General features: G+C 43.2%; 2 protein-coding genes across 2 annotated transcripts in view; both read right to left on the bottom strand.

Moving 5' to 3' along the window:
* Positions 1-27,929, bottom strand: part of LOC146640684 (protein NLRC3-like) — a 151,635-nt gene that overhangs the window by 60,771 nt on the left and 62,935 nt on the right. The gene's annotated exons all lie outside the window — the stretch shown is intronic.
* On the bottom strand, positions 135-27,367 carry LOC146640687 (NLR family CARD domain-containing protein 3-like). Its single transcript, XM_085399922.1, has 11 exons — positions 27,335-27,367; positions 27,144-27,247; positions 26,958-27,059; positions 24,960-25,038; positions 24,581-24,806; positions 22,651-24,442; positions 21,078-21,251; positions 19,670-19,843; positions 13,197-13,370; positions 845-891; positions 135-670 (listed from the first exon to the last, which is right to left on the bottom strand). Exons 1-11 carry the CDS (start codon positions 27,365-27,367, stop codon positions 135-137), a joined length of 3,441 nt encoding a protein of 1,146 aa, XP_085256048.1.

Here is a 27,929-nt window from a genome sequence, read left to right as displayed (position 1 = left end):
TTTCAAACATCAACTGATAGAATCCATGAATCTGAAAACGTGTTTCTGTGTGAAAGAGACAGACATGTACTGACTGAACTATCTGTTCAACAGTCGGAGTGTTTCTGTAACAGGAGACACTCTTTACACTCCACTCAGCACAGGGACACTGAGGAACCCAGACCGACTCTAAATCCAGGGTAAAGAGGTTCAGTGAATGTGGTGTTGAAGGTGTGGAGGTGGATCAGAGTGTCAGAGGAGACTCTGTAGAAGGACAGAGTGCCAGCAGGACAATCCACATACACTGCTGCTCTGTTAGAGACAGAGGAGGAGGAGGAGGAGGAGGAGATGTATGTGTATCTGTTATTATACCAGACATGGTAATCAAATCTATCAGAGCACTCCAGACTCCACGAATGATCATTCCATCCAAACACACAGTCAGTTCTGTCTCCTTTCCTTCTGATTCCTCTGTAACTCACTGAAATATAAACATATCCTCTCCACTCGACCTCCCAGTAATAACGACCAGTCAGACCATTTCTACACAACAGCTGAACCCAGTGATTGAATCTGTCTGGGTGATCAGGATATGACTGAACCTCCATCACCTGCGTCACCTTCCTGTTGTTGTCAGACAGTTGGAGCTTTGTGTTCACTGTGTTTGTGTCGATTGTGAGTTGACAGGAATCTGATGGAGAGAACAAACACAATCCAGCTGCAGTTATTGATCCATCATCTGTTCATTGATTGACACTTTGATGATGACTCCTGACATCACAGATGTGAATGAGTGATGTGACAGTTTGAAGATGATTTAATGTGTGCTGTTTTGTTTTCATGAATACCATTAAAACACACTTACACTTCCTGAGACCTGTCCTCAACCATTGCATTCCAGCAGGCTCCACCCTGAAAGGAGGAGGGCGGTCAGACCAGCACAGTCTCTTTCAGCATGCACACATGAACATTACATGGCTCTCATACACATAATGTTAGACACTGATAAAGAAACAGTCCAACAGAAAATTTTGGACTGTCAATCCATATGGAGATCAACCTGCTGATGATTAGGACTGATCCTGGATCTGTCAGTACCAGGGGCGATTTTAGCCCATTTTTGGGGGTGCTTCAGAAGAGGGACGGGGATAAAGGGCAAAAAACAAAAACCAACAGAATAAGCAGACAAAAAATACATATATCAATCACCTGTATCACCTGTTGAGAAAGAAAAAAGAAAACAAGAGTCCCACAGAGTCCGGGACAGCCCACCCGACCCCACCACAGAGAAAACTGCACCCACCCCATCATTTGTAGCCTACTGTTGTTACCACTGTCCTGTTTGAAATGGAATAAGAGAAACTTGTTTATTTTTGAAACCCAGGAGCCACATTCAAGTAAAAGTGTAAGAACAAAAGATCCGTCAATAAAGGATAACGTTGGATCAGTGTTTCAATATTTATATCTTTTAATAGATGTACATGTGGTTTGGTTATTTGCCTTTTGGTTGAAAGTACACTGAGAGAGGAATTTCTTTATTAATGATCTTAATAATATATATATATTTTTCATATTAATCCAATTTTTTCACCTAATTGAATACAATCTATTTGTGTATGATTGTCATTCCAAAGAGGGAGAGAGGAAAGAGAGGAACATGAGGAGAAAGTGCAAGGTCAGGAAGAACCAGGTATGGAAAAAGACAGGGATTAGTGACAGGCACAACAGAAACTGTTAAACTGCTTGAGAGTTTACCACCAAGATAATTTGCCAAATTCAAGGTGAGGTGACATAGGTTGAAATAAAAGAAATAAATCTGCAGAGCCATAGTAGCTGCAGTAAAGATATTTTCATGCATTGTACCATAGACAAAGTTGCTTCCATTTTTATATTTTTTCTCAATATTTTGTACATTTGTACATTTCAAGGACTGTTTTTTGGAGTCTATTTTCATATATCTGTATTGTATTATACATACACATTAAAAGTGAATCTCTGTCCAAAAAAATGCACTCAGTTTACTTCTTACTTACTATGATCATCATTCATCACTTTCCCCAGTAAAGTAGTTAAGGTTAGGATATGTTTTTTGATGAATTTAAGAATCTTATGATTTAATAAAGAAATTTGCAGACTTGCATAGAGATGATAAAATTATGATGACTGGTAACGGAGGACAGGGAGGAACAGGGGTTTAAATGCACCAAGGAGACAGTCAGAGAGAACTTGGGGACAACTGGAGACATTTGAGGATGCAGTGACTGACAGAGCCAGGGAAGAAGTCTTATCATGACTAGTAAAGTCCCCCCCCCCCCCCCCCAAAAAAAAAGCTCTGATCCTAGAATTTCCCCTGGTCACTACACCACTCTATTTAATTATTTATGACTGATTCAAACTCTGACCTTCATTCATCCATCCATCCATCCATCCATCCATCCATCCATCCATCCATCCATCCATCCATCCATCCATCATCTATTTCCGCTTATCTGGGACCGGGTCACGGGGCTCAGCAGCCCAAGAAGAAAAGCCCCAACCTCTCCCCAGCCACCTCTCCCAGTTTGTCCGGGGAAACACCATGGCGTCCCCACACCAGCCGAGAGATCTGATCCCTCCAGCATGTTCTGGGTCTGCCCCGGGGTATCCTCCTGGTGGGACATGCCCGGAACACCTCATCCAGGAGGCACCCAGGAGGCATCCTTGTCAGGTGCCCAAACCACCTCAACTGGCTCCTTTAATGTGGAGGGGCAGTGGATTTACTCTGAGCCCCTCCCAGATGGCTGAACCTCTCACTCTATCTCTAAGGGAGAGGCCAGCAACCCTTCAGGGGAAGCCCATTTCTGCCGCTTGTATTCGCAGTCTTGTTCTTTAGGTCACTGCCCACAGCCCGTGACCATAGGTTAAGGTTGGGACATAGATTGACCAGTAAATTGAGAGTTCTGCTCTTATGATCGGCTCTCTCTTCCCCACTGGTAAAGTCTCTGCATCACTGCAGTGAAAAAGACCCTGAGATACTTAAACTCTTCCACTTGGGGCAAGAACTAGTCCCTGACCTGGAGTGGGCACTCCACCCTTTTCTGGCTGAGGACAATGGCCACAGATTTGGAGGTGCTCTTCCCACCTGTTCACACTCAGCTACGAGCCATTCCAAAGCAAGCTGGAGGCCATCGCCCAGTGAAGCCAACATACACCCCATACTCCTGGAGCCCCCTCACACAGGGCACTCCGAGGGACATGGTCAAATGCCTTCTCCAAGTCCACAAAACACATGTAGACTGGTTGGGCAAACTCCCATGCACCCTCAAGTATCCTTGAGAGGATAAAGACCTTATCCAGTGTTCCACAACCAGGATGAAAAACGGCATTGTTCCTCCTGTATCTGTGGTTTGACTCATAGACGAGCCCTCCTTTCCAGCACCCTGGCACAGACCTTCCCAGGGAGGCTGAGGAGTGTGATCCCCCTATGGTTGAAACATACCCTCGGGTCACCATTCTTAAAGATGGAAACCACCATCCCGGTCTGCCCATGCAAAGGTACTGCCCCTGATCTCCATGCAAAATTCCAGAGGGGTGTCAACCATACAACATCCAGAGCCTTCAGGAACTCGGGACAAACCTTAACCACCTTCAGGGTCTCTGCCACCAAGGAGTTGTTTAACTGCCTCAGTGACCTCGTCCCTGGAGATTGGCAGGTCATCCCCATCATCTCCAGATTAAGGAGGCCTTCAAAGTATTTCTTCTAACACCAGACTATTTTCCCAGTTGAACTCAGTAGAGCTCAACCCGCACTATACACAGTGTAGGATGAACACCATTTTGCCTTTCTGAGTCGCCTGACGATTTGCCAGAATCTCTTCGAGGCAGCCCGAAAGTCTTTTTCCATGGCCTCTCTGAACTCCTCCCACACCTGAGTTTTTGCTTCAGCCACTGCCCGAGCCCCCTTCCACTTGGCCTGTTGGTACCTGTCAGCTGCCTCCGAAGTCCCACAGACTAATCAAGCCTGATAGGATAGGACTCCTTCGGCTTGGTGGCTCCCGTCACCTCTGGTGTCCACCATTTGGTTCAGGGGTTACCACCAGGCACCAACCACCTTGCGGCTGCAGCTCTGCGTAGCGTCTTCGACAATGGGCATGAGGTACATGGCCCAGTCAGACTCAATGTCTCCAGTCTCACGGAATGCTGTTGAAGCTCTGCCGGAGGTTTGCGTTAAAGATCCCGTGGACCAGGGCCTCCACTTTACATTTAGGGTAGCCAGGTCTGTCCAGTGTCCTCTCCTGCCAACTAATCTAACTTATTACCAGGTGGTGATCAGTTGACAGCTCAGCCCCTCTTGTTACTCGAATGTCCAGAACATATGGTCCTAAGTCTGGTAATACGATTACAGAATTGATCATCAACCTGTAGAATAGAGCGTCCTGGTGCCATGTGCACTTATGGACACTGTTATGTTCAAATATGGTATGGCAAAACCCCGCCAGACAGTGTGGGGAGGGTGGGGGGTGTCCCTGGGATCCCTGGGACACACAAACCCCCCCTCCACGATAAGTTAGCGATTCTGTTTAGAAGGAAAGGACACCTCCCTGCCTTTTCTGCCAGCTGTTTTCCCCCTCTTAGTGTCAATGTGGTTACTGTACAAGACCTCTGACCTCTCTGTGAGTGCAGTGTTGTTTTCATGTGTTTTAATGCTGCCTGAAACCTCATGTTCTGATTTAATAGCAGATATCGCCACATCCACAAAGCGAAATTTCTGCCTCTGTCACACACAAAGAGTGGACTATATATATATATATATATTTTAATATTTCATGTTGAAACTATTAAGGGACAAGTGTATTTCCTCAGCAATCACTCTGGTCCTCTTGCTAGTGCACTGAATCGTTCTGCTGCCAACTGGTATCACAGAGAGTTACCTGTCAGTCTCCTTCTGTCCTCTCAAAGTCTGAAAATTAATTTGTCATTAAGATTCCTTTCAGTCTGAGTTATTGTAACATTACTGACAACTCAATGAAGACAAAGTGTAAAGTAGAAAATCATTCATTTTACAATATTCATTCTAGTCCATCAAAGTAGAACAATAAAGATTAAATTGTGACTGTTGTTGGTAAGCATACACTTAAGTCTGTGAAGGTTATCAGTCATCCAGGTCATCGTAGTCTAAAGAGCTTGGAAAGAAAAGTATCTGGACTCCTTTAAGTTTCTTGAAGACATTTCCACTCTCTTTCGAGAAGCTTCTTCAGTTCTAAGCGCAAATGGTGGAGAGTTCCAGATTTTGAGCCTTGTGGGAGTGTCCGCAAGATGGTCATGGACCCCTGTTGATCCTCTAACTAAGCACATGAGTCTTTTCTTTTGGCTCTTGGCGAAAACATCCAGTCACACTTTTCTCCTTTCATCTTCCCTGCTTAGCGTCTTATGTCCTTGTCTAGTCTCATCTATTTCCTTACTCTTTCCCTGGAACACTCTCTCACAGTCTGTTCTCTAAAACGAAAAGAGGAATTATGGAATTGATCAACTGGTCCCTGAATGCAACTGACACCTTCTTGTCAATGAGAAGCCTGGACTCGGGTATCCTGATGGTGCTTTCTCTGCCGGATACATGATGGACGTGTGGCATAACTGGAGGGTCATGTATCTGGCGGGACTGTTGATCGAGGTCGTCAAAGACATCTACCTGTTCGGAACCATGATAACAGTGTTCTTGTTGATCAAAGCTGGCTTGGCCATGGCTTATCGAAGATTAAAGAAAGCACAATCAGCTGTTCAAAACCCCGCAAGGCTGCCCACTGTGATTGAAATGATGGGATGAGTCGTGAGTTCTCAAAATGGGCTCATTGAACGCAGCACGGATAAGATCTTGGAGAAGCTTGAGGCTGCAGTGAGCACTCAGAATAAGACCGCTGAGTAAAAATTGGATTACATCTTGGAAAAGCTCACAGCAGCCGTGAGTTCTCAGAATTTGCTCTTTGAGCGCAAGATTGATAACATCATTGAGAAACTCACAGCTCTCCAATGGGAGCTCGAGAGACCAGTGTCAGACTGCTAGAACAGCTTTGAAATTTACATGAGTTGTTTGCACTAAAGTAAAAAACCACCACCATTTCATGCGGCTACCAGGTAGAGGATCAATACAGGGTCCATGATCCTCTTGGGGACACTCCCATAAGGCAAAAGAATCGCCACTAGTTGCTGTTAGAACTAAAGATGCTTTTCTTTCCAAACTCCTTAGACTACAATGACCTGAACCTTCACAGACAGATTTTTTCTCAATTATGCAATTTGTCCAATGACTTTAGAGCCTCTAAAATGAAGAGATGGTGTTAAGAAAATGCATTAGTTCCTCACAATTTTATGCAATCTTTTTGCCAAACCCACTGAATTAAATATGAAAGTATGCACTTCAGCTGCATCTGAGTTTTTTCATTTAAAATTATTTGTTGTAACCAAAATTACAAAATGTCGTCTCTGTCCAAATATTTATGGACCTAACTGTAGGTATACTTTTAATTAAACTCTCAAAACGACTTATTAGTTATCATCAATGTTCCTGCAAATAGACTCCTTGGAGACCCCCTTCATAAATATCCACGTACTATCCAGCTAGTCTAGTGTGTCTGCCCCTGAAAATGTTCCTGCATGTGTGATTGTTCATGTCTCATCTACAGGAAACAAGCAGGAAGTGAGTGAAGGACACAGGAAATGTTTCCAGTTCTTCCTCCTCTACCAGACATTGGCTGTGTCCAAATTCAGAGGCAAATGGAAACCAGGAAGAGGCTGCTAAGAAAGCTGCAACCACCAAGTACTTGCAGAGGCGCAGGCAAGTCCTGAGGAGTCAGCTGAATGGTAAGAACAAGATCCGGGCTATCAACACCCACGTCCTACCTGTGATCAGGTATCCTGCTGGAGTAATAGCCTGACCAAAGAAGGAGATAGAAGCCACTGACATAAAGACAAGAAAGCTCCTTACCATTAATGGAGGGTTTCACCCCAAGTCCAGCATCCTGAGGCTTTACACTAAGCGGAAGGAAGGAGACTGGGGACTGGTGAGTGTCAGCACCACAGTCCAGGATGAGACAAGGAACATCCAAGAATACATTGGGAAGATTGGGAAGAAGAACATCCATGAATACAGGCAGCAGAAACACAAGAAAGAGGAGGAAGGTGAGGAACTATCATTGAAGGACATGCCCCTGCATGGAATGTACCAGCGTCAGATAGCAGAGGTGGCTGATACCCAGAAATCCTACAAGTGGCTGGACAAAGCTGGACTGAAAGACAGAACGGAGGCACTAATCATGGCAGCAGAGGAACAAGCACTGAGCACAAGATCCATAGAGGCTGGGGTCTATCACACCAGGCAAGACCCCAGGTGCAGGCTGTTTAAAGATGCCCCAGAGACAATCCAGCACATAACAGCAGGGTGCAAGATGCTAGCAGGCAGGGCATACATGGAACGCCATAACCAAGTTGCCGGCATAGTATAGAGAAACATCTGTGCCGAATATGGCCTGGAAGTGTCGAGGTCAAAATGCGAGACGCCCCCATGGGTGGTGGAGAATGACCGAGCTAAGATCCTGTTGGACTTCCAGATACAGACGGACAAAATGGTGGTGGCTAATCAACCGGACATAGTGGTGCTAGACAAACATGAGAAGAAGACGGCCGTAGTGATCGATGTAGTGGTTCTGAATGACAGCAACATCAGGAAGAAGGAACACGAGAAGCTCGAGAAATACCAAGGGCTCAGAGAAGAGCTCGAGAAGATGTGGAGGGTGAAGGTGATGGTGGTCCCAGTGGTAATTGGAGCACTAGGTGCAGTGACTCCCAAGCTAGGCGAGTGGCTCCAGCAGATCCCGGGAACAACATCGGAGATCTCTGTCCAGAAGTGCTCAGTCCTGGGAACAGCTAAGATACTGCGGAAAGAACCATCAAGCTCCCAGGCCTCTGGTAGAGGACCCGAACTTGAAGGATTGGCCGCCCACAGGGGCGAGTGGGGAAATTATATATATATATATATATATATATATATATATATATATATATATATATATATAGGGATGGGTATCGAAAACCGGTTCTTGTTGAGAACCGGTTCCCACTGTTTCAATTCCTTGGAATTGTTTGCCATTTTTGCAAACGATTCCCTTATCGATTCCAGTCGCCCCGAATGACGTCACCACGTTGCGGAGCGTCATTTACCTGGCAGGAAACACGGCGCGAAAGCGGCTCAAACGCTCAAAAGTTTGGTTATACTTTATGAGAACGGATGACAACAGGGCAACTTGCAGTACTTGAAAAGTAGATATTTCATTTAAGGGAGGAAACACTGCGAATATGCAAAAGCATTTGCTCACAAAACACGCGATGACCTTAAATGAATGTCGTGTTTTTAATTCCGCTCCGAACTCGTGAATCTCAACCCAGCAGCAGCGGTAACGTTTGCACGTCCTCTTCCGTTAATGCGGCAGGTAAATAATCAACTAACAGTGCATATTATGTTAGCGCGATCTGTCTTATTACAAAACCTGACATTACTGTGCATTTAGGTGATCATGATGAGAGAGACAGAGTCTGCCTGGCTCAGATGCTGGCAGTTCTTGCTGCAGTCTACCGGTAGCGTCTCCTTTCAGGCCAGGATAGACGAATGTCACCGAGCAGAGACTAAGTTTGTGGTAAAAGGCTGCCACAGCAGATGGCCCCGATTTTCGGTAAGTGAATGTGTTTAATTGTAGGCAGGGACATTACTGGATATTCTTGTGTAATTGCTACAGAATAATTTATGTTATACTTTGTTATTGCTACAGAAGAATATCTATTTTATTATTTTACATTTACAATTTTTTTTCCTGGGGACCCTGTGACACCCCATTGAAGAGCCGTAGGCTGGATCTCTTAAGATCTCACTGCTTGGTTTGTAAGGCCATGTTACTTGTAAATTTCTATCTTGTTCAAAGAGAAGATATAAAACAAAGTTCTAAACTAATCGACCTTAGTGTTTTAAAAAAGAATCGATAAGAGAATCGATAAAGAATCGAATCGTTAATCAGAATCGAAAATGGAATCGGAATCGTGAAAATCTTATCAATACCCATCCCTATATATATACATATATATAAAATAAATATATATATATAGTCGACCTTATCTTACAGAGAATGTAAGTAAAGTAAGTAAGTAAAGTTTATTTATTAAGCGCTTTTCATAGACAGGTAGTCACAAAGCGCTGCGCACAGAGATTAAAATAAACAGTACGATAAATAGCAAAATGGACAATATACACAATATAGAGTTTAAATGTAAATTAAAAATACAAAAATGTAAAAAGCATTGGTCAACAGAAAGCTTGTTTAAACATTAAAGTTTTTAACAGTTTTTTAAAGGATTCCACAGAGTCAACCAAACGTAGTTGTACAGGTAGACTGTTCCACAGCCTTGGTGCCACAGACTGAAAGGCTCTGTCCCCTTTTGCCTTCAGATGTGTTCTGGTAGCAACCAACAAACTCTGAGTCTGTGAGCGGAGACGGCGAGCAGTAGTGTATTTTGTGAGAAGCTTGGATAAATAATCTGGGGCTTGACCATTTAGTGCCCCGCCTGATCCGGCCCCGTCATCGCCTGGTCCGTCTGTTCCTGCCTCGCTTGGTCCGTCTGGTCCTGCCTCGTATGGTCCGTCTGGTCCTGCCTCGTCTGGTCCGTCTGGTCCTGTACCCACCGGGCCTCGGCCAGTACGCTTGACACTGGTGCGCCGCCGCTGCCTTCCGCATCAAATAGAATTCTTGGGTTATTTTTATGACGATTTATGAGATTATTGAAGTAAGAGGATCTGGCCTCTTTAACTGACTCATTATATAAGTGAAGAAGTTCTTTGAAGTGTTCCCGATGGACAACCAGCCCAGTGGACTGCTTTTCGACAGGAGCGTAGAAGACCACGGGTTTGATTATTTAACCATGGTGTGCAGGAACTAACAGTGCAATGTCTAGTTTTGAAAGGAGCAACCTGATTAACCTGTCAGTGCACCCCAGGGTGGCTGTGGCTACAATGTAGCTTGCTATCGCCAGTGTGTGAATGTGTGTGTGAATGGGTGAATGACTGAATGTAGTGTAAAGCGCTTTGGGGTCCTATGGACTAGAAAAGCGCTATACAAATGCAGGCCATTAAGAATGGCAAGACAGTGTTCATTAAAAGAATTAATAAGGATGTCAACCTCGTCAGAAGGTTTAAAATTAAAAAGAGAAGAAAACTTTAAAATGACAGAGTCATCAATAAAGCGCCTGCGCCTAATAAAACTTTGGGGAAGAGACTCTAAATTGAACAATACATTAAAAAAGACTGACTTATGATCGCTAAAAGAAACATCATTTAAGTTCATGTGGTCAAGGGAAACACCACAGGTGAAGACCAAGTCCAGAGTATGCCCAGCTGTGTGAGTAGGACCTGATACATGTTGAACAAAATTGAAAGAGTCCATAATGCTCAGGAACTCCTTAGTGGTACTATTTGATGAGTCCTCTGCATGAATGTTGAAGTCACCAACAATCATGAGTTTGCCCAGTTTAATCGTCGAAGTTAAAAATTCTTGTAGGTCTGACAGAAAAGATGCAACAGACCCAGGTGGACGATAAATTAAAATGCCGTATATGGGCTGTTCTCGTCCAATTTTTATCATAATCATCTCAAAAGAGTTGTAACAGCTTGAGGAGATCATCTGGCATAAGAATGTCTTTTTGAAAATTACCGCTTTTCCACCCCCTCGTCCAGATATCCGAGGCGCACAGAGAAATGAACAGTCAGCGGGACACAGCTCTAAAAGATGTGAGACTTCATTTTCACGCTGCCACATCTCAGAGATAAACATTAAAATCAAGCTTCTCCGTACAGAACAAGTCATTTAAGATATAAGACTTGTTGGCAATTGAGCGCGCATTAATTAACATCCATTTAATACTGCGAGCCACCGGGACAGGGGTAGAGTTTCCAGGAACAGAGTTCGTACTATGCGGTAAGCTGCGCAGCAAAACAGGGTTCCTGCCACGATGAGGAATTGCTTTCCATACTTTTAGGTGGAAGCCTGGGAGGTAAACACAGTGGGTTGTGGGGATTAATCCGGCTCCGACAAGTCTCAGGCGGATCTTACCGCTAGCAGCCCAGGAATAAAGCCCCCGAAGATCTGCCTCTTTCCGAAGACGACGGAGCAGGACAAGAAAGCCGGCTCTCTTCTCCTGCTTCCTCCGACGAGGCCTCTGAAGCAAAATTGAGCTGACCGGCAAGAGTGGAGGTGAACCGGGTGCTGTGTCGCGCTCAAGCGGCGGTGGGAAAACAACGTCGTATCGTTGACTCTGAAAGTTATCCATAGCATATTTGATCGCCAGTAACGCATGGCGATCATAAATCCGAAGGGAAATGACACCGGACAAAACTGTAGCAAGAACACTTGCATAACATATAAAGTAAACAAACACACGGACGGAGGCAGCGGCACAGCCAAACACAGGTGCCATCTTGCTTCTCCTCTAAAATGTGATGATTTTATGGATAATTAAAGTCAGTCATATATCCACAAACACAACAAGCTGCACTGTTAATGTTAGCTGTGTTATATTGCTGCCTCTGCTTGGTGGTGTCAAGCCAAACGGACTTTAACGTGTGTTTGAATGAGCTGACGGTTCACTCATTAAGCTGAAAGAAAGATGCTTTAATCACAGGAGTCACACATGTGTCTAATGTACCATCTTGGAACACAAACACTAAATCCTCCGTCTCTTGTGCTGTTTTGTAGCAGTGTATACACCTGAGACTCTCACCTGTCTGTCCTGCACTCTCTCTGTTTCTTTCTCTCTGATTGTGGAATAAAATATGAACATGTATTTATAAGTTACACTTGTGTTTGAATCCCGCAGCTTATCACACATTTGATTTCCATGTGTGACTGCAAGTGTCCAGAGTGAGGACAGACTGAGGGACCCACTGCTGCACATCATCTGTGAGGCTTTGCACCCCTGATGATCCACCAGGAGAAACTCAGCAGTGTGTGAGGAAGAGGAGGAAGAAGAGCCAGCAGCAGCTGACAGATGGAGAGAATAGACAGACTGTTCCCTGTTTGTGAAGGACTGCTAGAAAAGTTTAACATAACTAACTGTCTGTCCTGAATCAGTCTTATTAGGTAATGTTCAAATAATGGTATCATCCCAGTGTTTTCAGTGTGGGAGAAAGTACTCAGGGCCTTCAAGTTACACACTATGAAAGGCAGCAACAAGTTTAATGTTCAGAAACCTAAAGTATGTATCAGCAGCAGAATGGAGCTAAAAATAAATGTTGGTTTCAGTTCTATGAAGCTTTGAGTATTTTGGATTAGTAGTACTGCTGTGTTTGTTCCATCATATTGCTGTAATTGTTTCTATGCTTTATATATTCTGAGGTACGTTGATCTATAGTGTTACATCATATTCTATAAGGATGTTATGTGTTTGTATACTTTCTGCTCAGTTTGACCCATTTAGCAGACGTCAGCCTGTTTAAGGCTCTGATATCTATTCTGTGTGACTTACAGCAGTTATGACATGGTCTGATTTTCTCACCCAATAAAGGAATATTTAATATATCAGTCTACTCTTCATTCTATCAGACACAGTTATCACAGCTTGTACATTTGCTTTTTACACATGTATGTAAGCATTGAGCCTAATGTAACAATGCCAACATATTAAACAAACACTATTTGTCTCTTATGCATAATACATCTGTATATACACTGTCAAAGATAGCATAATAATCTGACAATACTATAATATTGGCCATATTATATTTACATTACCACAATTAGATGATTTTAGTCTCATGAACAACATTAGCTAATTGTTATTTACTGACTAATCTTAAAATGACTGTTCAGTACAGAAATGAAGCCCAACAATCATGTTTTACAGTCACGTGGCCTCAGCCTCAGATACTCAACTAATCAAAGTGATGTCAAGACAAAAATAGATGACCAACAAAACATTTTTTCTCCTTCATTTCTGTCAAACAATGTTGTATGTAACATTTCTTGCGGTTAGTATCATGGTTGCTAGGCAACCTGAGCAGCATGACGAAGGCTAGACTGTCCCATTTAACAAGCCTCTCATTTCCGCACTTCTCGTACTTATAGTACACACCGTACGTAGTACGCGTAGTGCGCTTACTTCAAGCGTACAGACCCTGAATTGGGACACAGACATTCTCTCCATACCTGAGAGTGTCCAGTCTCCAGCCTGGATTCTTCAGTCCAGCCGACAGCAGCTTCATTCCTGAGAAACCTGGATGATTGTAGCTCAGGTCCAGCTCTCTCAGATGGGAGGGGTTGGAGCTCAGAGCTGAGGCCAGATAAGTGCAGCCTTCCTCTGTGATCAGACAGCATGACAGACTGCAGACACACAAGATAATATTCCATCTCTGAACACTTCATGAGGTCTAATCTTAAAAGTAGAGAAAGTGTCTGTCTCTTGAATCCAAACCAGAGCTGTTTCTGTCATGGCCTGGTTCTAGGGACCCATGGCTCATGTATTTGCCCTGAGGAACCAAAACATACAGGGAGTGCAGAATTATTAGGCAAATGAGTATTTTGTCCACATCATCCTCTTCATGCATGTTGTCTCACTCCAAGCTGTATAGGCTCGAAAACCTACTACCAATTAAGCATATTAGGTGATGTGCATCTCTGTAATGAGAAGGGGTGTGGTCTAATGACATCAACACCCTATATCAGGTGTGCATAATTATTAGGCAACATCCTTTCCTTTGGCAAAATGGGTCAAAAGAAGGACTTGACAGGCTCAGAAAAGTCAAAAACAGTGAGATATCTTGCAGAGGGATGCAGCAGTCTCAAAATTGCAAAGCTTCTGAAGCGTGATCATCAAACAATCAAGCGTTTCATTCAAAATAGTCAACAGTGTCGCAAGAAGCGTGTGGAAAAACCAAGGCGCAAAATAACTGCCCATGAACTGAGAAAAGTCAAGCGTGCAGTTGCCAAGATGCCACTTGCCACCAGTTTGGCCATATTTCAGAGCTGCAACATCACTGGAGTGCCCAAAAGCACAAGGTGTGCAATACTCAGAGACATGGCCAAGGTAAGAAAGGCTGAAAGACGACCACCACTGAACAAGACACACAAGCTGAAACGTCAAGGCTGGGCCAAGAAATATCTCAAGACTGATTTTTCTAAGGTTTTATGGACTGATGAAATGAGAGTGAGTCTTGATGGGCCAGATGGATGGGCTCGTGGCTGGACTGGTAAAGGGCAGAGAGCTCCAGTCCGACTCAGACGCCAGCAAGGTGGAGGTGGAGTACTTGTTTGGGCTGGTATCATCAAAGATGAGCTTGTGGGGGCTTTTCGGGTTGAGGATGGAGTCAAGCTCTACTCCCAGTCCTACTGCCAGTTTCTGGAAGACACCTTCTTCAAGCAGTGGTACAGGAAGAAGTCTGCATCCTTCAAGAAAAACATGATTTTCATGCAGGACAATGCTCCATCACACGGGTCCAAGTACTCCACAGCGTGGCTGGCAAGAAAGGGTATAAAAGAAGAAAAACTAATGACATGGCCACCTTGTTCACCTGATCTGAACCCCATTGAGAACCTGTGGTCCATCATCAAATGTGAGATTTACAAGGAGGGAAAACAGTACACCTTTCTGAACAGTGTCTGGGAGACTGTGGTTGCTGCTGCACGCAATGTTGATGGTGAACAGATCAAAACACTGAGAGAATCCATGGATGGCAGGCTTTTGAGTGTCCTTGCAAAGAAAGGTGGCTATATTGGCCGCTGATTTGTTTTTGTTTTGTTTTTGAATGTCAGAAATGTATATTTGTGAATGTGGAGATGTTATATTGGTTTCACTGGTAAAACTAAATAATTGAAATGGGTATATATTTGTTTTTTGTTAAGTTGCCTAATAATTATGCACAGTAATAGTCACCTGCAAACACCGATATCCCCGTAAAATAGCTAAAACTAAAAACAAACTAAAAACTACTTCCAAAAACATTCAGCTTTGATACTAATGAGTTTTTTGGGTTCATTGAGAACATGGTTGTTGTTCAATAATAAAATTATTCCTCAAAAATACAACTTGCCTAATAATTCTGCACTCCCTGTATTTTCATGCCTCACACTGACCCTTCAAAAAAAAAACTTTCTGCAAGCTGCACTACATAAGAGAGATCTCCATTACGAGGTAAGATAAAGATAGCTATTTTACATATTTATAATGAAATAAATGCATATAAATAATACTTGCATCGTGTTTTTTGGAGCTACAGCCGTAAAAGCTGCTAGTCATGACATTGATTTGGATATGTGGTGAGAGGGAAACATGAAGATGAAACCAGGCAATGTCCTTACTGAATCTTTAGAGCTGAACAGGTGATGGAGAAACAGGTTTACCTTTTAGCTGACAAGAGAACAATATGGCGTTGGAGTAACGGCAGCCTTTCCAAGTAGCTCTGCAACACCGCACCTTTTCTTAACTTTTAACTTTTTTTAGACTAGGCTTTCAAACTTTATTTCACCTTCCTCTAGTTACTCTACTTATACCTCTCAGATATAGCAATACAAGATGGATAATGGATGGATAACTTCTGAAACCAGCTCCTTCATCTATTCTAGAGCGGAGCTGCTGGCACTAAGGACAAAGGGACAGACCGGCATGCGATACAACATCCCGGCTGAGATAAAGAGGAGCTACAGAGGCTGCAAGGCTGGAGCGAGGAAAGCGGATTACCGGAGGCGATTCAAACCATCAATCCCGACAGTGATAATGGGCAACGTGAACTCGCTACAGAATAAAATGGACGAACTGTGTGCTCTGAACAACCACCAACTATACCGTGAGTGCAGTTTGTTTATCTTCACGGAGACGTGGCTAACCGAGCTAACGCCACAGGCTAACGTAGACCTATGTGGTTTCACATCTGTGAGAGCTGATAGGGACACGCAGGCCAGTGGAAAAAGCAGAGGTGGGGGACTCATTGTCTACTTTAACAATAGATACTGCAACCCTGGACACGTCTCCGTTAAAGTTTTGGTATGCCGTCTGGACTTGGAGCTGCTAGCCGTTAGCTTGCGGCCATATTATCTACCGTATTTTCGCTACCATAAGGCGCACATAAAAGCCTTGGATTTTCTTTAAAAAGTGCGGCACGCCCTATAGTGCAGTGCGCCCTGTGTGTTGTAAGGAGGACGTAGTAGAGAACACCATGAGAACGCTAAAGGGTGAAGTGTGGGCATTGATCGTATATACCGGGACAATCGCACATACCTGTATAAAAGGACAGGTATGTGCATTATGGGCGACCGTGGCTCAGGGGGTTGGGAATCGCATCTGTAACCGGAAGGTCGCTGGTTCAATCCCTGGGCTCTCTGTCCTGGTCGTTGTGTCCTTGGGCAAGACACTTTACCCTACTTGCCTACTGGTGTTGGCCAGAGGGGCCGATGGCGCGATATGGCAGCCTCGCTTCTGTCAGTCTGCCCCAGGGCAGCTGTGGCTACAACCGTAGCTTGCCTCCACCAGTGTATGAATGTGAGAGTGAATGAATAGGGGTATTGTAAAGCGCTTTGGGTGCCTAGAAAAGTGCTATATAAATCCAATCCATTATTATTATGCAGGACATCGTTGTTTTAACAACCCTGAAAATGGCAAAGAGACACGCTTACGAAGCACAGTTTAAACTGAAGGCCATCAGCTACGCGGAGGAACATGGAAATCGAGCAGCGGCAAGAGAATTTAAGATTAACGAATCGATGGTTCGCAAATGGAGGAAGCTAGAAAACAAGCTCCGGCAGGTCAAGAAAACGCAGCTGAGTTTCCACGGACATAAGGCGAGGTGGCCCGAGTTGGAGGAAAGACTCAAGCGGTGGATCATCGAGCAAAGAACGAGCGGGAGAAGCGTTTTGACGGTCACCATTCGGCTAAAAGCAGTTTCACTAGCTGAAGAGATGAACATTGAACATTTCCAAGGAGGTCCGTCTTGGTGCTTTCGTTTTATGAAATGGTGCCATTTTTCCATCCGGACCAGGACTACGGTAGCGCAGCAACTTCCAGCGGATTATAAGGAAAAGCTGGCCATCTTCCGCTCCTACTGTGGCAAACACATCGGTGACAAAAACATCCAGCCCAGCCACATCACAAACATGGACGAGGTCCCGCTCACTTTTGACATCCCGGTGAGTCACACTGTGGAGAAGAAGGAGACCAGCACGGTAGCGATACGCACAACGGGGCACGAAAAGTCTTCTTTTACTGTTGTGCTTGACTGCCATGCTAATGGACAGAAACTGCCACCTATGGTGATTTTTAAGCGAAAGACTTTGCCTAAAGAGAAGTTTCCAGCAGGAATCATCATTAAGGCAAATGAAAAGGGCTGGATGGATGAGGAAATGATGAAAGACTGGCTGAGGGAGGTGTATGTAAGGAGACCAGGTGGTTTTTTCCACGCATCACCATCGCTCTTAATCTGTGACTCTATGCGTGCCCATCTCACAGCCGATGTGAAAAAGCTAGTGAAACAAATGAACTGTGAGCTTGCTGTCATTCCGGGAGGCCTGACGAAGGAACTCCAACCGCTGGACATTGGTGTAAACCGCCCATTCAAAGTAAGGCTGCGAGCGGCATGGGAGCGATGGATGACCGATGGAGACCACAGTTTCACCAAGAGTGGAAGGCAGCGCCGGGCGAGTTACGCCACAATTTGCCAATGGATTGTAGATGCTTAGGCTAACATGTCTGCTGGCACTGTTGTTCGAGCTTTCGCATCATTTCCGAGGAGCCGCACGGCACTTTCCGTGCCGTGCGGCTCCTCGTCATCCCAATGAGTGAGAAGCTCACCATAGATGAGCAGATGATTCTATTCAAGGGGAGACACAGGATGAAACAATACCTACCATCAAAACCTAAAAAGTGGGGCTATAAAATTCTCATCTTGGCAGAATCTGAATACAATCTTGAGGTCTACACTGGGACAGTCAACCAACCTCCTGAGCTGCCAGATGTTGCAGCTAGTGGAAATGTTGTCTTCCTACTGGCCCAGCCAATCCCCAAGGAAGAGAACTACAAGCTCTTCTTTAAAAATTGGCTCACTAGTGTCCCTCTTGTAGTTATATTGGATGAGCAGGGAATTCAGTGCACTGGCACTGTTCGTGGCAACAGATTGCCTTGGGTCAACATGAAGAGCGATGTTGATCTGACGAGAGCAGGACGTAAGGATTTTGAAGAAAAGATACCCATTGTGATAAAAACCACCTTGCATGTTGTCAAGTGTTATGACAACCGTTCTGTGACCCTTCCGAGTGACAAAATTGGGTCCAACACTGTGACCAAAGTTGACAGGTGATATCAGTCATCATTATCTTATCATATCATCTTCTTCTGCTAAATAGGTTATCTGTCACTATGTTTTAAAATGTGAAGCAATAACTAAATTAATTATCTTCATCTTAAGGATAAAGGACACTCTTTCGAGGATGCCAATGTTCACATTTTGGACAGAGAGGACAGATGGTTTGAAAGAGGAGTGAAAGAAGCCATCTATGTCCACTGTGAGCGACCATCTTTGAACAGAGGCGGGGGTTTACGACACCAACTCTCTGCCATCTATAATCCAGTTTTGAGATCCCTTTCCAGACGCCTTAACGCCCACTCACATCCTGGGCCATCTGACCTCAGGAATTCGCATGATAAGGTGGCTGATTGGGTCCCACACCCAATTTCACACCTTGGCTCAGGCGATTAGAGGATCATCAGGGGGTCCTTTTGTCCCTCTGTGGGGGGTCACTCCCACTAGGTTTATATCTGGGACTCTCCACCATTTGACCTTAGAACTGAAGAAGCTTCTCGGATGAGAGGTGAAACGTTGTCAAGCAACTTAAAGAAGTCCAGACGCTTTTCTTTGCAAGCTCCTTTGACAACTAAATTAATTAATTTTTTTAATTAATTAAATTTCATTTAATTTATGATTGATATATTATTAGGGACTGTAAAGCTCCCTGGAAAACAGGGTGAAATATGTTTTTCCCCCAAATTAAAAACTCACGCAGTAGAGGGATATGTTTGTTTTTACGTGTGTAGTGTTTTGTTGCCATATTAAGAATATTTTAGCACAGAAACTCAGAGATTGACAGACTGTACAAAGGAGGTAAGGCAACAGTTTGAAAACGGAAGACTTCTGGGTTTGATTTCTTCATTCTTACTGTGTGAGTGATGACATGTATTGTTCAGCCCCTGCAGTGGCTATCTGCACCTTAATGGTGAGCTTAACAACCATGTCTGTGACTTTGTAGTGACTAGCAAAGTAACCAAGAGCAATAGGACAATAGGTAACAGGGGGTCATTTGATGCAACCTGAATTTTGTGAATTTTTCTGAGTTTTGTGTATGAGAAAATGATTGGAACTTTCACAATCGATTCAACAAGGAGCCAATATCGAGAAACTACAATGGAGGAAGATCATCCCCATCAGTACTTTTTCAATGTTGTTGTTGTTGTTGTTTTATGTTTGTTTGTTTGTTTGTTTGTTTGTTTCTTTTTAGAATAGCCTGATAATAATGAATTAAAAAATAATAATAATAATAAATAATAATTTAGCCTAGATCTAAAAGTGTGTGACTCAGTTTTTCAACCCAACTCTGAGAAAGTTATAAATGCATGAGTATCTATTGCAGGATACTCTAACCGGAGAGATTCCAGTGTACAATGTGGACTCTTCACTGCAGCAGACAGAAGCTTCACTCCCAAATCCTCCAGGTCATTGTCACTCAGGTCCAGCTCTTTCAGACTAGAGGACTGTGATCTGAGAACTGAGGACAGTGCTTCGCAGCTTCTCTTTGAGAGGTTACAGACAATCAGTCTGAAAAATAAAGAACCCAAAGACAAAAACGAAACTCATTGAAAAAAGTATATTAATGGTGTAGTGAAGAGTTACTAGAAATAACATTATTTAATGCTGGCGATGCGGAGACTCGAGCAACATTTAAAGTAATATGAAATAACTGTATTAAGCAACCAATATGTTTTCACTTGTGGCCTTCATCAGTCACGTGAAACAGTTTGTGTTTAAATAAAAGACAGGAAACATTTTTTTTCTCAAATGAACCAATTGCAGCTTCACAAATAAACTAGCTGACCAATTGACATTTAATGAGGAGGTATTGGTTAGCTGGTCAATTGGTTAAGTCACAGCCCAAATTGATTCTGGACTAAATCATTAAAGATCAAAAGGGGAGGAGGAAAAAATAATTAATTAAAAAATTAAAAAAAAATCTCCACTTGTATTAACAACATACAGATTAAAAATTACACAGAAAAATGCAAATAAGTTCATAAAAAACAAAAATTACAAGATAAAAGTTAAACAGTAAATATAAGTACAGGAACATTAAAAATGGGAGAAATAATCCAAAAATCTTGTTAGAAAACATGAAAACACAAAGGTAAATATCATAGAAAGTCTTTAATACATAAATCCTCATTCATGGTTGTAGGGTGTGAACTTTAAACTCTAAATGAAATAGCCATTATTATTTTATTTTTTTTTGTTGTTTTGGAGGGGGGGGGGGGGGGGGGTAAAATTAATATTCCCACCTCTTTGACTGTGTTTAATAGCTCATGGAGTGCAACGGGACTGGAAAAAAGATTTCTCTTAATCAAAATTCTGTGTTCATTATGTCCATTCTTTTAGTGGGCAGGATGTTTCTCCTGTATAAATTGTATTGTATGGGGATTGTATCATGTAGATAAGACTTTTTATTTCTACAAGTAATAAAGCTTTTTAACTGTCTTGAAAGTCATCATTGGTGGTACTTAAAGGTCTTTTGAAGCCTATACCAATGTTTTAATTTTTTTTTTAATCTAATTTTCCTGTTTTTTTGAGTGAAGGTTGTGCAAATGAGAAGATTGGATTTAAGTTTCTGGTTGGAACTGCTATCACCTCATTTTAAACAGATAAATGTAGAAATGTAGAATTTTACTGCAATTTAGAAATAACATTGAAAAACAGTAATATACAACAATAAATTAGTAAAAATGACATTTAGTGTTTTAATTGGTTAATTATGTCATTTCATGAAAAAAAATCATCTCACCTCAGAGTTTTTAGGGTACAGTGTGGACTCTGCAGTGCAAGACACAAAAGCTTCACGCCTGTATCCTTTAGGTTGTTATTACTCAAGTCCAGCTCTTTCAGACTTGAAGACTGAGCACTGAGAGCTGAGGACAGAGCTTCCCAGCTTCTCTGTGAGAGAAAACAGCCACTCAGTCTAGAAATAAAGAACACAGAGAAACACAAAAAAAGCTGGATTAGAATGTATTGATGGCGCACTAAGGAGTTACTAGTTTTGGCAAGATTTATTGTTGTTTCACGACTGACTGAAATTGCCATTGTCATCAGAAATGCGACAAATTACACTAAGTGAAAATAGCCACCGAATCTCGAAAAAAAAATCCTGTTTTGAAACCAAAATTGAATGTTGAATTGAACTACGATAAAGAAAAATGTCAGGGCACACTCACAAAACAGACAAACAAACAAACAAACAAGCAAACTAAACAGCTCAAGATTTAAGTCTGTAAGAAACAGAAATATTTCAACACTGGAACATAGTTAAAAGTGGATCAGAGAGATAGGGAGAGAAAGGTGGGGTGGGCACTTCGAAAAGTATGATTTGGGATTCGTGGATTCTGGGACAGTCTCCGGTGGCCTGTCAGATGAGCAGTTTAAAGGATTCCAGAATTTTACTGTTGGAAATTCTGTTGCCAAAGTGCTTGCTCATAGGGGGTCATATGATTGTTGGGTTTTTCTCTGTATCTATGAAGTGCCTTGAGGCGACTTTTGTTGTGATTTGGCACTATATAAATAAAATTGAATTGAATTGAGTCCTCCTCCAAACCGTAACAAGAGGTGCCAAAGGGAAATTGGAGAGGAATTAAAGATTCAACTTGGATTTGACACTCTGTATGCTCATCATCATCTCTGTGTTGGATAATAATTCAGAATGATTTGGACTTCCAAGTTCTCAAGACTTTCAAGGTTTTCCCTGTGGATAATAACTTTGAGCAGATGTCAGATCTTTCAAGGAATTCTCCTTTCATCATTATTTCCATCAACAAAGAGCACAAAAGTGTACCACACTATGGTGTTTTTACTTTGCACCTGCCAAGTCTTCTACAATTAAAGAATAAATTGTAGGTCTAATTGGTTATTCAAGTCTTATTAAATATAATATTTTCCCTTGGAGCCTGAGGTCCAGGTTTCGAATACCAACCCAGGTTAACAAGTGCCTCAATTGAGAGGGGACTGCCTTGACAGGTGACCATCTGCCGAATAGGGCAGACAGAAGACAATTATGAAGATGACTTTCAGGCCCTATAATGATGCTATGGTCAGTGCTGAAGTGTAACACATAAATGGTGGTCATGTTGAAAACCCAGACAGAAGGTAGATTTTCATGATGTTAGCAGATGTTAGGAACATACGAAGACAACAGATAGTAGAAAACACATAGTAAGAGTCTTTCTCCTGATCAGGGAGGTAAATCCTTTGGTGACAGTTGTGAGGGGGGAGGTTTAAGAATGGGGCTAATGGGGTTTTGTCCAGTACACTGATTAGACCAACAACAACATTATAAGGGATGAGGTTAAAAACACATGTTTACTTACAGAGCTTTATTGGAGGCTTTGACCACTGGCAGCAGCCTCAGAAGAGCCTCCTCTGAAGCAGAGTATTTCTTTAGGTCAAACACATCCAGATCTTTTTCTGATGACAGTAAGATGAAGACCAGAGCTGACCACTGAGCAGGAGACAATTTATCTCTGGAGAGACGTCCTGATCTCAGGGACTGTTGGATCTCTTCCACTAGAGAATGATCATTCAGTTCATTCAGGCAGTGGAGCAAATTGATGCTTTTTTCTTCAGACAGATTCTCGCTGAGTTTCTTCTTGATGTACAGAACTGTTTCCTGATTGGTCTGTGAGCTACTTCCTTTCTGTGTCAGCAGACCTTGTAGGAGACTCTGATTGGTCTGCAGTGAAAGACCAAGGAGGAAGCGGAGGAACAAGTCAAGGTGGCCATTTGGACTCTGTATGGCCTTGTTCACTGCTGTCTGGTGGAACGATTGTACGCTTTGTTTCTTAAATAATTTAGCCCAATTTAAGGTTGTTTCTTCTTCCAGCACATTGACTCCCGAGCTGATGAAGGTCAGATGGACATGAAGAGCAGCCAGAAACTCCTGAACACTCAGATGGATGAAGCAGAACACCTTGTCCTGGTAAAGTCCTCTCTCCTCTATAAAGATCTGTGTGAACACTCCTGAGTACACTGAGGCTGCTCTGATATCGATGCCACACTCTGTCAGGTCTGATTCATAGAAGATCAGGTTTCCTTTCTGCAGCTGATCAAAAGCCAGTTTTCCCAGAGACTCAATCATCTTCCTGCTCTCTGGATCTGTCTCAGCTTTTCCGTCATACTTGACCTTCTTCATTTTAGCGTGAACCACCAGGAAGTGGATGTACATCTCAGTTAGGGTCTTGGGCAGCTGTCCTCCCTCTCTGGTTTCCAGCACATCCTCCAGAACTGTAGCAGTGATCCAGCAGAAGACTGGGATGTGACACATGATGTGGAGGCTTCGTGATGTCTTGATGTGGGAGATGATCCTGCTGGCCTGCTCCTCATCTCTGAACCTCTTCCTGAAGTACTCCTCCTTCTGTGGGTTAGTGAACCCTCTGACCTCTGTCACTCTACCAACACACTGTGGAGGGATCTGATTGGCTGCTGCAGGTCGTGTTGTTATCCAGAGGCGAGCAGAGGGAAGCAGTTTCCCCCTGATGAGGTTTATCAGCAGCACATCCACTGAGGTGGACTTTCTAGGGTCGGTTAGGATTGTAGTTTTGTGGAAGTCCAGAGGAAGTCGACACTCATCCAGACCATCAAAGATGAACACAACCTGGAAGTCTTCAAAGCTGCAGATTCCTGCTTCTTTGGTTTCAGTAAAGAAGTGATGAACAAGTCCCACCAAGCTGAACTTTTCCTCTTTCAGCACATTCAGCTCTCTGAAAGTGAATGGAAATATGAACTGGATGTCCTGGTTGGCTTTGTCTTCAGCCCAGTCCAGGCTGTATTTCTGTGTTAAGACTGTTTTCCCAATGCCAGCCACTCCCTTTGTCAGCACTGTTCTGATTGGTTCGTCTCTGCCAGGTGAGGCTTTAAAGATGTCTTCTTGTCTGATTGTTGTTTCTGGTCTGTGTGGTTTCCTGGATGCTGTTTCAATCTGTCTGACCTCATGTTCATCATTGACCTCTGCAGTCCCTCCCTCTGTGATGAAGAGCTCTGTGCAGATCTGATTCAGAAGGGTTGGGTTTCCTGCTTTAGCGATGCCCTCAAAAAGACACTGGAACTTCTTCTTCAGGGTGGATTTAATTCCACACAGACTCCATTGGAAGTTTCGAATGGTTGCTAAAAAGTCAGACAGATAAAAAAAATCATTCAAGTTATATAAAGCATTCATTTCAAATTCATGTTTGTCCAGTCGTTGAAAGGTTAGAAAATTTTCACTTTATCCAGCAGCTTTAATCTTTAGAGAAATTCCCTTACTGCTCTGCAATCGGTCACCCAGCTCCTCCTTATTCATTTTCCTCAAGAAGTGCAGTGTGATCTTCACAAACGCCTCTCTGCTCCTCCTCTGCTCTTCATCGTCACTCTCCAATAGCTCCCCACCCTCTCTCTGACTCTCTAAGCATTCTGGGTAATCTTGACTGAGAACCTTCTGGATCTTCTTTAGCTCGTTCTTTACAAAAGTGATGATGTTGTCCTCCAGCAGCTGGAACAGAAAACTTTATGAATAAGCCAATCATGGACACAAACATCAGATCGATGTTGGACACGCTGACAATCCACTGGTCTACAAATTGCAGCATGGTCATGAATTTGAACAGATTACATGACCAGTAGTAGTTGTTGTACATGTACAGACCATAAATATGGAGTCCAGGTGTGTTTGATGCTGCTGGGAAGACTGACCACTGGGAACCTCTGAGCTCTGCTGGTCCACTCTGTGCAGGAACCATGGAGAATTAGTTCAAGCACAGGATAAAGATCTAGATCTATTTCTGCTATTCGTTAGTTTTCAGAGAATGTCAACTTGAATTTTTAAAACTTGAATTTGTATCTTAGCCATATCAGGCAATTTCATTCAGTCTGTTTTAAATTCTCATGGAAATCTGGCATGATGAGCTGTTTCTTGTATTTAAAGCATATTTTATGTTGGGTCAGCTGCAGCAAAGGGGATATGCAGTGATTGGGTGGGGTATGAATACAGGATGGGGGATAGTCCTCTCGGCTGTTGTCTAATTATACCACTCCTATTTATGTTCAATAGCATGCTGGGACTGGTGGTAGACAGAGAAGACTTGTGCTAAGCAGAAGAAGGAAGCACCACCTAGGCTGGAGACGGAGCAATACTGGACCTGAGGGCAGACCACAGGAACTTCCCTTAACAGGATCCAGTAACCATCACCGTGGCAGACATCCAAGAAAGGTCCTCCAGTATGAAGAATTGGACAGCACCAGGCGCCAACATGGTTCACGTCTACTGGATGAAGAAGCTGACTGCACTCCATGAGCATCTGGTAGTACAGATGAACCAGCTGCTACTTGTTGTGAGACACCCAGAATGGCTAACTGAATGCCAGACAGTCCTGATCCTCAAGGACACCCAGAAGGGGCCGGTCCCATTCAACTACAGACCAATAATCTGCCGCAGTACCATATGGAAGCTTCTGTCAGGCATGACAGTGGCTAAGATGAACAGGCACATGGGTCAATACATGAGTGGGGCAAAGAAAGGGATGGGCAAGAATACCAGAGGCGCAAAACACCAGCTACTGGCAGACCAAGAAGTCAGCCGAGACTGCAGGACCAGACTGACCAACCTGGATTGATTACAAGAAGGTCTATGACTCAATGCCCCACACCCTGATCCTGGAATGCCTAGAGGTATTGTGCCTCTAGGCACTACATCGATCACTACGGCCGTCTTCTTCTGTTTGTCTACCCCCACTATGTCCGGTTGGTTAGCCACCACCATTTTGTCTGTCTGTATCTGGAAATCCCACAGGATCTTAGCTCGGTCATTCTCCATCACCCTTGGGGGCGTCTCACATTTTGACCTCTGCACTTCCAGGTTATACTCGGCACAGATGTTCCTGTACATTATGCAGGCAACTTGGTTATGGCGTTCCATATATGCCTTGCCTGCTAGCATCTTGCACCCTGCTGTTATGTGCTGGATTGTCTCTGGGGCATCTTTACATAGCCTGCACCGCTTTTTATGCAAAAATTGCATAAAAAGCGCTCGAAGGAACAAAAACATAATATTCCAGAAACATGCTTTGGCGATCCAAACAGCTGTTTGTAACACTTCCTACATTGAAATAGACGGCAGCGTTAACTATCGCATGTCCGCCAGTAACCAGAAGTGATGTCATTTTCACTGAAAATGTAGTTTTTACTTTTACTTTAACTTTTTTTTATTTAAAGTTTTGAGGGATAATGCTCTTAAATTTCTCTAATTAGAAATATATGTAAAAAAACAAAAATGTTTTTCAATTGTTTTGTAGTTTATTGCACTCTCTTGCAATTTATGACTTAATGCATATATATTATTAAAATTTGGGCTACAAAAGTTGTATTTATCTATAGCAACTTGAAATGCCCCCAACAATGGCAGTAAAGTAAAAATATAAAGTAAGTGCTGGCGTTCTTGGTTCTATGGTAGGTCTTAAAGGGTTAAAAACAGCTACTTGTGTCTAAATGTGTCTTATAAAACCTGATAAAATGACAGTTACACCTGAACCTGTTTAACCTTTGAGACACTGCTCTCCCACTGAGATGGATTTTAGGAACCAGGAAACATCAAAATCATTTAAATCAGACACCAAACTGACATCGGTTTATGTTACTAACAGCTCACCTCTCTGCAGCAGACACAGGCTGGACTTTAAAATAAATGGGAAGATCTTTAGACGCGTCACTCTCTAAGGACAAAGATCTGGGTGGAGGTCCAGGTTGGTTCCTGTGAATAATGATGGAGCAGTGATGTGAGTGATGAGCTGTGACATGGAGAAGGGTCATGGACAGTTAGAGATGGTCATCTCACCTCTGTGCTTTGATCTGGCTCTCATGTTCCCCACACAGAGTGGTTTTAGAGGGAGGGACTCCCTCCTCTCTGTCCTCACTCTTATCCATGCTGCTGAATTCACACTTTCTACCTTCACCTGCAGAGGAAACACAAATCATTCATGTGCACATCAACTGAGAGCAGCAGAGATAATGTCTGAGGTGTTGGACTAACATCCACTCCATCTGAGACACAGCTTTCATCATTTCACTACAAAAAGTGTCACAGAGCTGAGTTCAGCCTCCAAATCGCTCCATTACTGTAGTCCTACAAAGCAGCAGGTCAAGAGCAGCTTTGTTTCAGTAACAATGCCCTGTGTTCCAGGTTAACTGGTAAGATCTGCTTACATATTTCTAATGTTGTGTCTGCAGATTCCTCAGTTTCTCTGGATAGACTATGTTGGATGATTTGATGAGGTTAAAGACCTCACAAAAATGGCCATGAGTACCATTCACAGAGAGTTGCGGAATGGCTGCAATCACAGCATTGTAAGATGGTGACAGATGTACCCTTAGGCCCCCTCCTCAATAAAGAGATGGTCTTTCCCTTTTCACGTGAATGGCCTCGTTGTCTCCGCACTGAAACCAGTGTTCCTTCCTGTCCAGGATGTGTACATCCGTATCATTGAAAGAGTCTCCACTGGCCTGTACGTGTAATTAGACTAGTGATGCAAATACCGGCTCGTTTTAGGGAACCGGCTCTTTCGGCTCGGCTCACTAAAAAGAGCCGGCTCTTTTGGCTCCAGACCAGCTCTTGAGGTTGTTT

The sequence above is a fragment of the Rhamphochromis longiceps genome, unplaced genomic scaffold (assembly GCF_057381845.1).
Source record: "Rhamphochromis longiceps isolate RC_006_pf unplaced genomic scaffold, R_longiceps_female_GT1.1 unmapped_scaffold_4, whole genome shotgun sequence".
NCBI lineage: Eukaryota > Metazoa > Chordata > Actinopteri > Cichliformes > Cichlidae > Rhamphochromis > Rhamphochromis longiceps.
The sequence above is the reverse complement of the archived record's forward strand: the minus strand, read 5'-3'. Positions and strand labels throughout refer to the sequence as shown.